Source organism: Salmo trutta, chromosome 14 (genome assembly GCF_901001165.1).
Source record: "Salmo trutta chromosome 14, fSalTru1.1, whole genome shotgun sequence".
Taxonomy (NCBI): domain Eukaryota; kingdom Metazoa; phylum Chordata; class Actinopteri; order Salmoniformes; family Salmonidae; genus Salmo; species Salmo trutta.
This window is the reverse complement of record NC_042970.1, coordinates 65912545-65928800: the sequence shown is the minus strand read 5'-3', so window position 1 is coordinate 65928800 and position 16256 is coordinate 65912545. Positions and strand designations below refer to the sequence as shown.

The window sequence follows — 16256 nt, the reverse complement described above, 5'->3', positions numbered from 1 at the left end:
TGTAGAATCCCTCGATCCTGTGTAGTACTTAATATATAATGTTGTAGTATATAGTAAATACTACAGTATTAACCGCAAAAGAAGCACTGTAGTAAATACTACAGCAATGTCAGTAAAAACACTACTTTTTTTTACTATATTAAACACTGCAGTGTTCAATTTGCATATACCCTGCCCATTCCCCTCCCCTGTATCGCAATTTGTGCCACCCATAAGTGAGAAACATACATGCCAAGTATAGACCATATATTAATTTCCCTTCAGGTTATTGAAAAGAGCAGAAGCACTGAACTAGCTGTTCAGACCCCAGTCCTACCTACTTACAGGTTATGAAAAATGTGCTGTTTTAGTATTTCTCCAGTAGGTTTCTTGAAGGAGAAAGCCTCCACTTCTATTTCAAAGATAGTAAAACAAAAACACCATGTCTGCAAAAACAGTAATACTACTACAGTATGCTAGTCTTCAAAAACACTACAGTAAATACTACAGTATACTACAGTCTGCAAAAACACGACAGTAAATACTACAGTATACTACAGTCTGCAAAAGCACTACAGTAAATACTACAGTATAGTACAATATGCAAAAACACTGAATTAATTACTATAGTATATACTTTTTTTTTACTTCAGTATTTATACTATAGTTAACCGTAAATACTACAGTATACAGTATACTACAGTAAATACTACAGTAAAGTATGCAAAAACTCTGCAGTGAATACCACAAAAACACTACAGTATTTATACCATAGTATACTTTAGTATTTTTTCATGTGAGTTGTTGAACAAGTGGTCAAATGAGACCAGAGTACACCTTTTTGAATTCTTATTTATTTACAATACTTTGGAAATAAGACTACAAACAACACTGAAATAATACGAAGACATTGAGCATTTTGAGTATTACATTGAGTATTACATTGAGTATGGTACAGACTTGATCTAAATCAATACCTGGTGGCGACAAGTAAGTTGCCTGATACATTAAACATATATGTCCTTTAGACCTTTTCAGTGACCTATAGAACACTTACAAGAAAACAATTTAAATATAATCAGAAATAAACATAGGCTGTGTACAAGGTCTTGTCCATGTTGAAAAGGCTGACAGATTAGGCAGCATTGGCAGCTTTAGGGGGAGAAAGTGGTTGTGGTCTCGGTTTCCATGGCGGCCGCTGAGCTCTTCTTGCCGCAGGTGTACTGGAAAAATCTCTCCTGGCTCATACAGCCCAGATCCTTCAGCAGCTTCAGGAGGTCGCGGCGGAACTTCACCCCGATGAACGCATACACAAAGGGGTTGAGGCAGCACCTCAGGAAAGCCAGGCACTGGGTGATGTCAGAGGCGTAGAGGAGGCTGTTGTCGTAGATGCAGTCCTTGCTGCCCCCCTTAGCCGCGTCGAGAGTGGTCAGCAGCAGTACCAGATTATAGGGCACCTGGCAGAGCAGGAAAACCGCCACCAAAGTGAAGATCACCTTGATGGCCTTGTTCTTCTCAAAGCTCCGGGCCTGGCACAGGGTCTTCACAATGGCGCCGTAACAAAAGGCCATGATTAGGAGCGGCAGAACGAACCCCAGGACCATCTGGCTCACCTGGATGGCCACGCGCACCTGGTCTGAGCCGGCGGTGTAGGGGGTGCAGGTCTTGTTGCTGATGTTGGTGTAGGACATCTCGGGCACAGAGAAGACCAGCGCCATCACCCAGATGACCACAGAGGTCACCTTGCTAATGAACACTGCCATGGAGCGGTGGCGGTGGGCAGAGACGGCCTTGGAGATGGCGAAGTACCTGTCGGAAAAATGACAAAAAGTAGGCTTTATATAGCAGGCTCATATAATATTTTAGTGAACCATATACAAATATTTACAGAGATAGAAGCAGATCAGCCTATTCGGTCACAGCAGAGATAAGAACAGATCAGCCTATTCGGTCACAGCAGAGATAAGAGCAGATCAGCCTATTAGGTCACAGCAGAGATAAGAGCAGATCAGCCTATTAGGTCCCAGCAGAGATAGGAGCAGATCAGCCTATTAGGTCACAGCAGGATGCACACTGCAACACGTTTCAATCAGGCTTTTATTTAACCAGGTTAGTCTTTGAGAACGCTTTCTCATTTGCAGTAACGTACCTGTCCACGCTGATTGAGGTGAGGAGGAACATGCCGCTGTAGAAGCTGACCTTATAGATGGTGTGCATGGCCTTGCAGATGAACAGCCCCAGCACCCATTCCGTCATGGAGTTGGTCGCCCAGAGGGGCAGCGACACGGCGAACAGCAGGTCGGCGACAGACAGGCTGAGCAGGAACACATCGGTCCCGGTCTTCAGCCGGTTGAAGTAGACGTAGGTACCGATCACCAGGATGTTACCAACCAGACCGAGGAAGCAGATGAAGGAGTAGAAGGTGGGCATGAACCAGGAGCGGAAGTAGCGGTTGGATTCCTTCTGGCATTGCTGGGTCCAATACTCATAATCCAAGTCAGTCTTGTCCATAGTGTAATCAGTGATGAACTCTGTAGTCATTTTTTCATTCTGAGAGAAGCAAGTCTGAAAAAAAGGCAATGGGACATACTGTAAATCAGGATAATTGATGATTGACTGGTGTAATCGTATGCCTTGAATTCTAATAAAATGTAATTCAAATAGATTAATGTTCAGGTTCAGGGAACTGGTTCCAAAATAAAGCAGACACAATGTACCCTGCATCTGGCCCCTTGATAAACTGGCATGCTTTCAGATACTTCATACAAATGATATTGTATGATATGGTATACTGAAGACTATGTTCATCCATTGTTCTTACCTCAAAGTAGGTCCAGATCAGCAGAGCTGGTACTAAGATTCGTATATCTGAAAATCAGATAAGGTGTGGTTAAAGCTCTAGAGTATCAGTTGATTGATAAATAGACTGATATGTTAGTTGACTACAGTGCCTTGCAAAAGTATTCATCCCCCTTGGCGTTTTTCCTATTTTGTTGCATTACAACCTGTACTTTAAATGGATTTGTATTTGTATTTCATGTAATGGACATACACAGAATAGTCCAAATTGGTGAAGTGAAATGTAAAAAATTACTTGTTTAAATAAAATCCTTAAAAATGGAAAAGTGGTGCATGCAAATATATTCACCCCTTTCCTATGAAACTCCTAAATAAGATCTGGTACAACCAATTACCTTCAGAAGTCACATAGTTAAATAGAGTCCACCTGTGTGTAATCAGTGTCACATGATCTGTCACATGATCTCAGTAAATATACACCTGTTCTGAAAGGCCCTAGAGTCTGCAACACCACAAAGCAAGGAGCACGACCAAGCGGCACCATGAAGACCAAGCAGCTCTCCAAACAGGTCAGGGACAAAGTTATGGAGAAGTACAGATCAAGGTTGGTTTATAAAAAATATCAGAAACTTTGAACATCCCACGGAGCACCATTAAATCTGTTATAAAAAAAATCAAAAGAATATGGCACCACAACAAACCTGCCAAGAGAGGGCCTCCCACCAAAACTCACGGTCCAGGCAAGGAGGGCATTAATCAGAGAGGCAACAAAGAGACCAAAGATAACCCTGAAGGAGCTGCAAAGCTCCACAGCGGAGATTGGAGTATCTATCCATAGGACCACTAAGCCGTACACTCCACAGAGCTGGGCTTTATGGAAGAGTGGCCAGAAAAAAGCTGTTGCTTAAAGAAAATAATAAGCAAGCACGTTTGGTGTTCGCCAAAAGGCATGTGGGAGACTCCCCAAACATATGGAAGAAGCTACTCTTGTCAAGTGAGACAAAAATTTAGCTTTTTGGCCAAACGCTGTCTGGTGCAAACCCAACACCTCTCATCACCCCGAGAACACCATCCCCACAGTGAAGCATGGTGGTGGCAGCATCATGCTGTGGGGATGTTTTTTATCGGCAGTGACTAGGAAACTGGTCAGAATTGAAGGAATGATGGATGGGCGCTAAATACAGAGAAATTCTTGAGGGAAACCTGTTTCAGTCTTCCAGAGATTTGAGACTGGGACGGAGGTTCACCTTCCACCAGGACAATGACCCTAAGCATACTGCTAAAGCAACACTCGAGTGGTTTAAGGGGAAACATTTAAATATCTTGGAATGGCCTCGTCAAAGCCCAGACCTCAGTCCAATTGTGAATCTGTGGTACGACTTAAAGATTGCTGTACGCCAGCAGAACCCATCCAACTTGAAGGAGATGGAGGAGTTTTGCCTTGAAGAATAGGCAAAAATCCCAGTGACTAGATGTGCCAAGCTTATAGAGACATACCCCAAAAGACTTGCAGCTGTAATTGTTGCAAAGGTGGCCCTACAAAGTATTGGCTTTGGGGGGATGAATAGTATTGCACTCTGAAGTTTTCAGTTACTTTGTCTTATTTCTTGTTTGTTTCACAGTAAAAAATATTTTGCATCTTCAAAGTGGTAGGCATGTTGTTTAAATCAAATGATACAAACCCCCTAAAAATCTGTTTTAATTCCAGGTTGTAAGGTTACAAAATAGGAAAGATGTGAAGGTGGTAAATACTTTCGCAAGCCACTGTATAAGAACAACCTTTGGAAAGAGTTCAAGACACGTCACTTATGATGATGCATAGGAGTTGATGTCCCTTGTTATTAGCATAAATTGTTTTTCTAAGTGTCAATAATGAATTTCAGTTGTCTCAACTGTTAGGTATTTAGCTTGTACCGCAGGATTCCCCAATAAGTGATCAATAGGCCAAATTCATCCCACATGTGATTTTATTTGGCCCCCAAGTTTTCTGAGCATAAAGTGTTTGTTGTTGGAAATCACCAGGAAATCAGCTCAAAGTGTTTGGGATTTCTGCAGTTAATTTGCAGTGTGCAAATCATGTATAACTATGTTCTGGACCCGTGACCATTCACTCAAGGAAAAATATTCACACGGATGAATGGAATTGAGGAGCCCTGTTGTCCAGTGTGCAACAAAGACATAGCAAGGACATCTGGTGATAACAGAAGGGGATGCACCAATTGATTGGTTGTTCAAAGATATGATAGCATACCCAAATATGAAAAGCATTAAAACTATCATTTTTTTAGAGACAAAAAGAAAGAAACAAACAAAAAACACGATCAAAAATACCCCTTTGGCTTGTCCCCCTGAGGCCCATCTGCTAGCCTGCTAGCCCCAGCCTGCTAGCTGTCTGAAACGCCGTGCCTCCAGCTCGCCTAGCTACTCACTGGACCCTATGATCACTCGGCTACACATGCCTCTCCCTAATGTCAATATGCCTTGTCTATTTCTCTTTTTGTTCGTGATTTTTGTATTTTTTCACTGTAGAGCCTCCAGCCCTGCTCAATATGCCTTAGCTAGCCCTTTTGTTCCACCCCCCACATATGCGGTGACCTCACCTGGCTTAAATGGTGCCTCTAGCCCTTTCACACATACCATCACACGGGGTGTGATCGTTCTACAGTGGTCCCTGAAGCGTACGATCACACCCCGTGTGATTAGAACACTCATTTAGAACGCTCATTTAGAACGGCCAGTTTCGAATGACGCAACAATCAGCATTTGAGCTGGCCACACTTTTTTCAGAAACTATTTACACAAACAGTCCTTACAAAGTTATGTCCAGAATGTGAGCAGTTTATTTTTGGATGCAATGTTCAGATATTCACAGAAGTATCTATAGCATAACACAATCATCCTAACTGGAAAAATGTAGGCTACATTTGTCCTAGCGCTAACTGAGGAAAGATTGACGCAACACAAGCAGTCATATTTTCTAACTCTCGGCTGACGTAAACTATACCATGAATTAGCTAATAGCAATTACTATGTATAATTAATCACATCACGAGTGAGCTCACCATTGATCGAAATAATTAGGTAAAACACTTTCTAGAAATTGAAAATAATCCGTCGATTAGTTTCAGCGCGCAGAAACCGAAGATAATAAGAGAAGACAAGATGAGTTTGGTCTGTTTACAGTATGCATGTTGAAGGGGTGTGTCATCTACTGTCGTTCACATCCCACCATTAATTAGTGAACTCTTACTCACCTCATTTTGTTATAACATCTTTGGTCAAACGGATGATTACGTGAAACCCAGAATGCATTGTATGTCAACAAACATGGCTCCATACACATAGCTGGAATAGCTATAGCTTAGCTCATCATAATCAGTACAACCTTCAATACATTATTTTACACACATACTATGCGCCCATTACAATTTATGCAAAAATCGGAATGCATGATTTATCACGGGTAATTGAAAAACGTCAATAAAATACTAAATATATCAATAATACCACACAAAACATTTTCTGATAGTGATTTATTGATAAAAATGGCGCGTGCAGGCAGTCAATCACGGTAACCTCTCACTCCCACTCTGAGCCATTCAGTGTTGTTGTTTATGAAACAATCACATCCTGGAATGGAGAGAACGTTCGAACATCACGTGCATAAAAAAACTCACGCTGAGGCGACCGTTAGAGATATTTGGAACTCACTCGTGAAAGGGCTAGAGACAAAACCTCTCTCATCGTCACTCAATGCCTTATCTCCACTGTACTCACATCCTACCATACCCATACTCTGTATATTATGCCTTGAATCTATTCTTCCGCGCCCAGAAACCTCCTCCTTTTACTCTCTGTTCCGAACACATAGACGATCAGTTCTTTTAGCCTTTAGCCGTACTCTTATCCTACTCCTCCTTTGTTCTTCTGGTGATGTAGAGGTGAATCCAGGCCCTGCAGCACCCAGCATCACTCCCATTCCCCAGGCGCTCTCATTTGTTGACTTCTGTAACCGTAAAAGCCTTGGTTTCATGCATGTTAACATTAGAAGCCTCCTCCCTAAATTTGTTTTATTCACTGCTTCAGCACACTCCGCCAACCCAGATGTCCTAGCCGTGCTGAATCCTGGCTTAGAAAGGCCACCAAAAATCCTGAAATTTCCATCCCTAACTATTATTTATTTCTGACAAGATAGAACTGCCAAAGGGGTGGAGTTGCAATCTACTGCAGAGAAAGCCTGCAGAGTTCTGTCATACTATCAGGTCTGTGCCAAAACAATTCAAGCCTCTACTTTTAAAAATCGACCTTTCCAGAAACAAGTCTCTCACCATTGCTGCTTGTTATAGGCCCCCATCTGTGCCCAGGACATTGATCACCCCCCATCTATCTTCAGAGTTCGTACTGTTAGGTGACCTAAACTGGGACAAGCTTAACACCCCAGCTGTCCTATAATCTGCCCTGCCTTTCTAAAATCTTCAAAAGCCAATATAATAAACAGATCACCGACCATTTAGAATTCCATTGTACCTTCTCCACTATGCAATCTGGTTTCCGAGCTGGTCATGGGTGCACCTCAGCCACACTCAAGGTCCTAAACGATATCATAACCACCATCAATAAAAGGCAGTACTGTGCAGCCGTCTTCATCGACCTGGCCAAGGCATTCGACTCTGTCAAACACTGCATTCTTATCGGCAGACTCAATAGCCTTCTCAAGTGACTGCCTCGTCTGGTTCACCAACCACTTCTCAGAGTTCAGTGTGTCAAATCGGAGGGCCTGTTGTCCGGACCTCTGGCAGTCTCTATGGGGGTGCCACAGGGTTCAATTCTCGGGCCGACTCTTTTCTCTGTATACATCAATGATGTCGCACTCACTGCTGGTGATTCTCTGATCCACCTCGACGCAGACGACACCATTCTGTATACATCTGGCCCTTCTCTGGACACTGTGCTAACAAACCTCCAAACAAGTTTCAATGCCATACAACTCTCCTTCCGTGGCCTTCAACTGCTTTTAAATGCCAGTAAAACTAAGTGCATGCTCTTCAACCGATTGCTGCCCGCACCCTCCTGCCCGACTAGCATCACTACTCTGGGCGGTTCTGACCTAGAATATGTGGACAACTACAAATACTTAGGTGTCTGATTAGACTGTAAACTCTCCTTCCAGACTCACTTTAAGTATCTCCAATCCAAAATTAAATCTAGAATCGGATTCCTATTTCGCAACAAAGCCTCCTTCACTCATACTGCCAAACATACCCTCGTAAAATTGACTATCCTACCAATCTTTGACTTTGGCGATGTCATTTACAAAATAGCCCCCAACACTCTACTCAGCAAACTGGATGTAGTCTATCACAGTGCCATCCGTTTTGTCACCAAAGCCCCATATACTTACTACCCACCACTGCGACCTGTATGCTCTCGTTAGCTGGCCCTTACTACATATCTGTCGCCAAACCCACTGGCACTAGGTCATCTATAAGTCTTTGCTAGGTAAAACCCCGCCTTATCTCAGCTCACTGGTCACCATAGCAACACCCACCCATAACACGCGCTCCAGCAGGTATATTGCACTGGTCATCCCCAAAGCCAACACTTCCTTTGGCCGCCTTTCCTTCCAGTTCTCTGCTGCCAATGACTGGAACGAATTGCTAAAATCTCTGAAGCTGGAGTCTTATATCGCCCTCTCTAACTTTATGCATCAGCTGTCAGAGCAGCTTACCAATCACTGTACCTGTACACAGCCAATCTGTAAATACCACATCCAACTACCTCATCCCCATATTATTACTTACACTCTTGCTCTTTTGCACCCCAGTATTTCTACTTGCACAACATCATCTGCACATCTATCACTCCAGTGTTAATGCTAAATTGTAATTATTTTGCCTCTATGGCCAATTTATTGCCTACCTCCATTTGCACACACTACACAGATTTTTCTATTTTTCTTTTCTATTGTGTTATTGACTGTACGTTTGTTTATGTGTAACTCTGTGTTGTTGTTTTTGTCGCACTGTTTTGCTTTATCTTGGCCAGGTCGCAGGTGTAAATGAGAACTTGTTCTCAACTGGCCTACCTGGTTAAATAAAGGTGAAATAAAAAATATATATAAAAAAATCTCATGATCAGAAAACTGGAAATTCACAAACTTTCAAAACAGAAGTGACTCGGTTACAAAACGTATCATGAGTGAACAGGGGCTGTACCTGCAACCATCTCAGTCTTACAAACCTGGTTCCAGTTTCAGTATTTCTATACTCAATTGATTTGAAAGACTTAAAAAGTGAATTAACAGTTTAAAAACATTAATTAAACAAGGGCAGCAGATGTCAGCGATTCACAGATATTGTGTTAATAAGAAGTAGAAGCTCAATTTAATGATTACACCCTACTGTAGCTATACAGCTGTATGGCTTGTTATCAGCCTTTCCATCTTAGCACCCTACATCACATACACTATGTTCACCTAACGGAAGCACATTTACTAGTTTCGTATTTTATTGTCTACCTGCATGCAGCAATTGACTGGACACAATGTTTTGCTAAACTTGCCCCATAGTAGTGCCTTTTTAGTAATTTAATTCAATATAACCCCTACTTGTACAAAACATATTTATCTATTTATTTATTGGACAAATAAATCTTGGAACAAAACATATTTATATTCCTTTTGATAAAAGTGTTTGTTCTTATTAGTTGAAAAATTGCAGGAAGCTAATATCCTATGAATAATTAACTATTTAAGATGTTTAAATCACTTTTCCACAGTTATGAAATTGTATGAAACATTGAATGATGTGCTCACCTTTGACAGCGGTCATGTTGATTGAGAGTTACTACTGCACTTTCTCTCAGTACACAGGTTGTGAAAGTAGAGAGACAGCCCGCTAGTCTAGATGAGGCTGTGTGAGGCGCTAGTTTTCCCTTTGAACTATACTAAACAAAGTGCCCCTGGTTCATAGTTACTCTCCCAGTGTCTTGTAAAAAACAATGATTAGGAATGAGAGTGTATGCAAATGTTGTTGGTTTTACGCATTGTGCAGGAGTGTGCAGGAAATTGACGAATGAACAATTTGAGGTATTATAATCTATATGACAGTACAGAGAGATAGAACTTCATCCCGCTTGTCGTTGGTGATTTACTCCCTATTGAACGTTGCTGTTGAACTGTTGCATACAGCTATTGCACACTATGAGAGGAAATTAGTGTTCATGTTGTTCAGCACAGACACTCAGACACACAAAGATCTCAGTGACCACAGGGGTTGAGGGAAAATGTATTGTCTGTTCTATTTTCAACACACAGTCACTAGAAAGGTAACACCGTTACGCTTGTGCAATTGAGACTTATTTTTCTTTGTAGTCTACAGTGAAGAATAGGCTACATCAGTTCATTGAGAACACAATATATAGGTCCTAAATTGGTATAGATTTGGTTTCTCATCTCGCCATTACAACCCCATTACTTTTTTTTTTATTACATTTTTATTTCACCTTTATTTAACCAGGTAGGCAAGTTGAGAACAAGTTCTCATTTACAACTGCGACCTGGCCAAGATAAAGCAAAGCAGTTCGACACATATAACAACACAGAGTTACACATGGAGTAAAACAAACATACAGTAAATAATACAGTAGAAAAAATAAGTCTATATACAATGCGAGCAAATGAGGTGAGATAAGGGAGGTAAAGGCAATAAATAGGCCATGGTGGCAAAGTTAATACAATATAGCAATTAAAACACTGGAATGGTAGATTGGACAGTAGATGAGTGTGCAAAGTAGAAGTACTGGGGTGCAAAGGACCTAAATAAATAAATACAGTAGGGGAAGAAGTAGTTGTTTTGGCTATTTATAGATTGGCTATGTACAGGTGCAGTGATCTGTGAGCTGCTCTGACAGCTGGTGCTTAAAGCTAGTGAGGGAGATAAGTGTTTCCAGTTTCAGAGATTTTTGTAGTTCGTTCCAGTCATTGGCAGCAGAGAACTGGAAGGAGAGGCGGCCAAAAGAGGAATTGGCTTTGGGGGTGACAAGTGAGACATACCTGCTGGAACACGTGCTACGGGTGGGTGCAGCTACAGTGAGGGAAAAAAGTATTTGATCCCCTGCTGATTTTGTACGTTTACCCACTGACAAAGAAATGATCAGTCTGTAATTTTAATGGTAGGTTTATTTGAACAGTGAGAGACAGAATAACAACAAAAAAATCCAGAAAAACGCATGTCAAAAATGTTATAAAATTATTTGCATTTTAATGAGGGAAATAAGTATTTGACCCCTCTGCAAAACATGACTTAGTACTTGGTGGCAAAACCCTTGTTGGCAATCACAGAGGTCAGACATTTCTTGTAGTTGGCCACCAGGTTTACACACATCTCAGGGGGGATTTTGTCCCACTCCTCTTTGCAGAACTTCTCCAAGTCATTAAGGTTTCGAGGCTGACGTTTGGTAACTCGAACCTTCAGTTCCCACCACAGATTTTCTATGGGATTAAGGTCTGGAGACTGGCTAGGCCACTCCAGGACCTTAATGTGCTTCTTCTTGAGCCACTCCTTTGTTGCCTTGGCCGTGTGTTTTGGGTCATTGTCATGCTGGAATACCCATCCACGACCCATTTTCAATTCCCTGGCTGAGGGAAGGATGTTCTCACCCAAGATTTGACGGTACATGGCCCCGTCCATCGTCCCTTTGATGCGGTGAAGTTGTCCTGTCCCCTTAGCAGAAAAACACCCCTAAAGCATAATGTTTCCACCTCCATGTTTGACGGTGGAGATTGTGTTCTTGGGGTCATAGGCAGCATTCCTCCTCCTCCAAACACGGCGAGTTGAGTTGATGCCAAAGAGCTCCATTTTGGTCTCATATGACCACAACACTTTCACCCAGTTGTCCTCTGAATCATTCAGATGTTCATTGGCAAACTTCAGACGGGCATGTATATGTGCTTTCTTGAGCAGGGGGACCTTGCGGGCGCTGCAGAATTTCAGTCCTTCACGGCGTAGTGTGTTACCAATTGTTTTCTTGGTGACTATGGTCCCAGCTGCCTTGAGATCATTGACAAGATCCTCCCGTGTAGTTCTGGGCTGATTCCTCACCATTCTCATGATCATTGCAACTCCACGAGGTGAGATCTTGCATGGAGCCCCAGGCCGAGGGAGATTGAAAGTTCTTTTGTGTTTCTTCCATTTGCGAATAATCGCACCAACTGTTGTCACCTTCTCACCAAGCTGCTTGGCGATGGTCTTGTAGCCCATTCCAGCCTTGTGTAGGTCTACAATCTTGTCCCTGACATCCTTGGAGAGCTCTTTGGTCTTGGCCATGGTGGAGAGTTTGGAATCTGATTGATTGATTGCTTCTGTGGACAGGTGTCTTTTATACAGGAAACAAGCTGAGATTAGGAGCACTCCCTTTAAGAGTGTGCTCCTAATCTCAGCTCGTTACCTGTATAAAAGACACCTGGGAGCCAGAACTCTTTCTGATTGAGAGGGGGTCAAATACTTATTTCCCTCATTAAAATGCAAATCAATTTATATCATTTTTGACATGCGTTTTTCTGGATTATTTTGATGTTATTCTGTCTCTCACTGTTCAAATAAACCTACCATTAAAATTATAGACTGATAATTTCTTTGTCAGTGGGCAAACGTACAAAATCAGCAGGGGATCAAATACTTTTTTCCCTCACTGTATGGTGACCAGCGAGCAGAGATAAGGTGGGACTTTACCCAGCAGGGTCTTGTAGATGACCTGGAGCCAGTGGGATTGGCGACGCGTATGAAGCGAGGACCAGCCAACGAGAGCGTACAGGTCGCAGTGGTGGGTAGTATATGGGGCTTTGGTGACAAAACGGATGGCACTGTGATAGACTGCATCCAATTTGTTGATTTGGGTGTTGGAGGCTATTTTTTAAATGACATCGCCAAAGTCGAGGATTGGTAAAAAAAAGCTTAAAATAAAATAAAATAGGCTTAGATGTTGATGAAATTGGCCATGCCGTCTCCGACTGAGTTTACATCTGATGTTAGATTAAAAGCCATTAGACATTGATTTTAATTGTATTTTTTACTTTTGTCTACTATTTTCTATTGTCTGCAGTTTATCCCCACTCCTGCCTGTACTTTCAGGTGGAGCAGGGATGAAGGTAAGGAAAAGCTCAGTGTCCGGGTCAAACAGATACCAAAGGGGTTCAACATGGAACCAAAAAGGGTTACTCAAAGGGTTCTCATATGGGAACAGACGGAGAACCCTTTTAGGTTCACCTTTTTTTCTAAGAGTGTACTAATATGTTGGATGAAAAGGCTGTATTACAAAGTCTGTATTAAAATGAAATCTTTAGCATAGAAAATAACATACTTTGAGTAACATTTAGCTAGAATAAAAGTACAAATATAACTAAAAAACAAATACTGAAAAGTATTTACTGCACAAGTAAATAACAAACAAGATGGATGCTCATTCTGTGAACAGCATGCATTGAAGGGACTATTTTTAAATGTCTTACCAATTCTGGGTGTTTGCCAAACCAACAGCTTCAAAACAGGCCTCCCAGAGCAAGTGGCTGATATGTAGAGTACTTCTAAGGTGAGATAGACTCATTACAGTCAACGCTTCATGTGTGTTTAATCCAAAATATTATACATATACTAATGTTTCTTCATGTCCCCTTTGACAACTTCGACAAATAAGTGATTTACACTAAAGTCTCAGTAATTTCTCCAAAAGTCCCTTTCACCAATACTCATACAGTATACGTTTGTCATTGTGTTTACCACCACAACACTTTTGTTTAGGCAGTGGTGGGAGTTCCACTGCTGTCTTGGTTTATCTTGGTCAATAATGGGCACGTTCAGTCTTATTCTCCCCCACTCTCCACCAACTCTGCACAAGCTGCACACCTGTCTGCCTGTGCGGTTGCGGCTTTGAGTTTTCAAGGCGCTCAGGAAAAGAACCCAGCATAGAAACAGTAACCACAATTCTGTGCAACAGGTGACTGCTGCAGAGGGACGACTGTGCATCTCTGCACCTACAGTAAAGCTGTGACAAATCTCATCACTATTGCAAAAGGCTGATCATAGAAATATAATTATTATAACGGACAATTATGAGCTACAACAATTTGACTGGTACACTCATGGGTAAACTCAATAGGTCACCGGCCCACCCATCACGGATGTTGATTTGAATGAGAATGTCTTTTCTACCAATTAAAATGATATGGGGCTGCTGGTATGGTTCCTGCACATGGAATCTAGCAGCAAAAGTGACAGACATTTTTTTTAAAGTGTGCTAGCAGGAAGACGACTGTAGCTGTACCTTTATCAGTTTATATTCTAGCGGTCTCTTTTATCTGTTTATCTTTTACCTGTCTCTTTTATCGGTTTATCTTCTACCTGTCTCTTATCTGTTTATCTTCTACCTGTCTCTTTTGCTCACATCAGGTCAATTCAATATAAATACTGTTGGTTAAAAATGTTCACTAACAAATGATAACACTACTTCAGACAGCAGGAAAGAGTGGTACAATATTAAAAACAGGAAACCCACTTCCTTGTACCTTGCAGATCAGAGGACACAGACCAGTGGACCACATCTTTAACAAATAGCATCAAATCTGTCATCAGTATTGGGTGCCATAGATTGTGTATGATAAGCTGTTGGATAACACAGTGCCACCGACGCGACCCGCTACCAAGGACTGTGGGTTCTCCTCTGTGGCTGACGTAAGTAAGACATTTAAGCGTGTTAACCCTTGTAAGGCTGCCGGCCCAGATGGCATCCCTAGCCGAGTCCTCCAGCTGACCAGCTGGCTGGAGTATTTACGGACATATTCAATCTCTCCCTATCCCAGTCTACATGTCAACATGCTTCAAGATGTCCACCATTGTTCCTGTACCCAAGAAAGCAAAGGTAACTGAACTAAATGACTATTGCCCTGTAGCACTCACTTCTGTCATCATTAAGTGCCCTGAGAGACCAGTCAAGGATCATATCACCTCTACCTTACCTGACACCCTAGAACCACTTCAATTTGCTTACTGCCCCAATAGATCCAGAGCCCTATCCCATCTGGACAAGAGGACCCTCCAAGCTCATCATTAAGCTTGAGGCTCTGGGTCTGAACCCCGCCCTGTGCAACTGGGTCCTGGACTTCTGCCTGTTCACATCTCCACCTTGCTGATACTCAACACTGGGGCCCCACAAGGATGCCTGCTCAGCCCCCTCCTGTACACCCTGTTCACCCATGACCGCATGGCCAGGAGAGGAGGCTGTTGTAGCGGCAGGGGGGGGGACCAACTCCATATTAATACCCCTGATTTTGGAATGAGATTAACTCTAACTCAATCATCAAGTTTTTTGTTTACCCCCTTTTTCTCCCCAATTGGTAGTTACAGTCTTGTCTCATCGCTGCAACTCCCATACAGACTCAGGAGAGGGGAGGGTCAAGAACCGTGCCTCCTCCGAAACACAACCCAACAACCCCAAGCCTCACTGCTTCTTGACACAATGCCCACTTAACCCAGAAGCCAGCCACACCAATGTGTCGGAGGAAACACCGTACACCTGGTGACCACGTTAGCATGCACTGCACCCGGCACGCCACAGGAGTCACTAGTGCGCGATGGGACAAGAACATCCCTGCCGGCCAAACCCTCCCCTAACCCGGACAACGCTGGGCCAATTGTGCACCACCCCACAGGTCTCCTGATCGCGGCCGGCTGCAACAGAGCCTGGACTCGAACCCAGAATCTCTAGTGGCACAGCTAGCACTGCGATGCAGTGCCTTAGACCACTGCGCCACTCGGGAGGCCACAATCATCACGTTTGCAGACGACACAACAGTAGTAGGCCTAATTACCAACAATGACGACATAGCCTACAGGGAGGAGGTCAGGGAGTCTGGTGCCAGGAAAGTAACCTCTCACCCAACGTCAACAAAACAAAGGAGCAGATTGTGGACTTCAGGAAACAGCAGAGGGAGCACCCCCCAATCCACATCGACAGGACCGCAGTGGAGAAGGTGGAAAGCATCCAAGTTCCTCTGCGTACACATCACTGACAAACTGAAATGGTCCACCCACACAGACAGTGTGGTGAAGAAGGCGCAACAGCACCTCTTCAACCGCAGGAAGCTGAAGAAATTTGGCTTGGCATCTAAAACCCTCACAAACTTTTACAGATGCACAATTGAGAGCATCCTGTTGGACTGTATCACCGCCTGATACGGCAACTGCACAGCCCGCAACCGCAGGGCTCTCCAGAGGGTGGTGCGGTATGCCCAACGCATCAACGGAGGCAAACTACCTGCCCTCCAAGGAGACGTACAGCACACGATGTCACAGGAAGGCCAAAAAGATCATCAAGGACAACAACCACCCGAGCTACTGCCTGTTCACCCCGCTATCATCCAGAAGGGGAGGTCAGTACAGGTGAATCAAAGCTGGGACCGAGAGACTGAAAAACAGCTTCTATCT

General features: G+C 43.0%; 1 protein-coding gene across 1 annotated transcript; it reads right to left on the bottom strand.

The window, feature by feature from the left end:
* Positions 1 to 813: 813 nt before the first annotated feature.
* On the bottom strand, positions 814 to 9918 carry LOC115208678 (C-C chemokine receptor type 7-like). Its single transcript, XM_029776929.1, has 4 exons — positions 9593 to 9918; positions 2801 to 2847; positions 2129 to 2544; positions 814 to 1788 (listed from the first exon to the last, which is right to left on the bottom strand). The coding sequence occupies exons 1-4, from the start codon at positions 9606 to 9608 to the stop codon at positions 1134 to 1136; spliced, it is 1134 nt and encodes a 377-aa protein (XP_029632789.1). The 5' UTR covers positions 9609 to 9918; the 3' UTR covers positions 814 to 1133.
* Between the last annotated feature and the right edge of the window lie 6338 nt (positions 9919 to 16256).

What these genes read in the sequence shown, in the direction of transcription:
- LOC115208678 (XM_029776929.1), bottom strand. An exon ending in TGATCTGGACCTACTTTGAG is followed by an intron (nt 2,545 to 2,800) that starts GTAAGAACAATG and finishes CCTTTTTTTCAG; the next exon opens with ACTTGCTTCTCTCAGAATGA. An exon ending in ACCTCAATCAGCGTGGACAG is followed by an intron (nt 1,789 to 2,128) that starts GTACGTTACTGC and finishes TTTTTCCGACAG; the next exon opens with GTACTTCGCCATCTCCAAGG.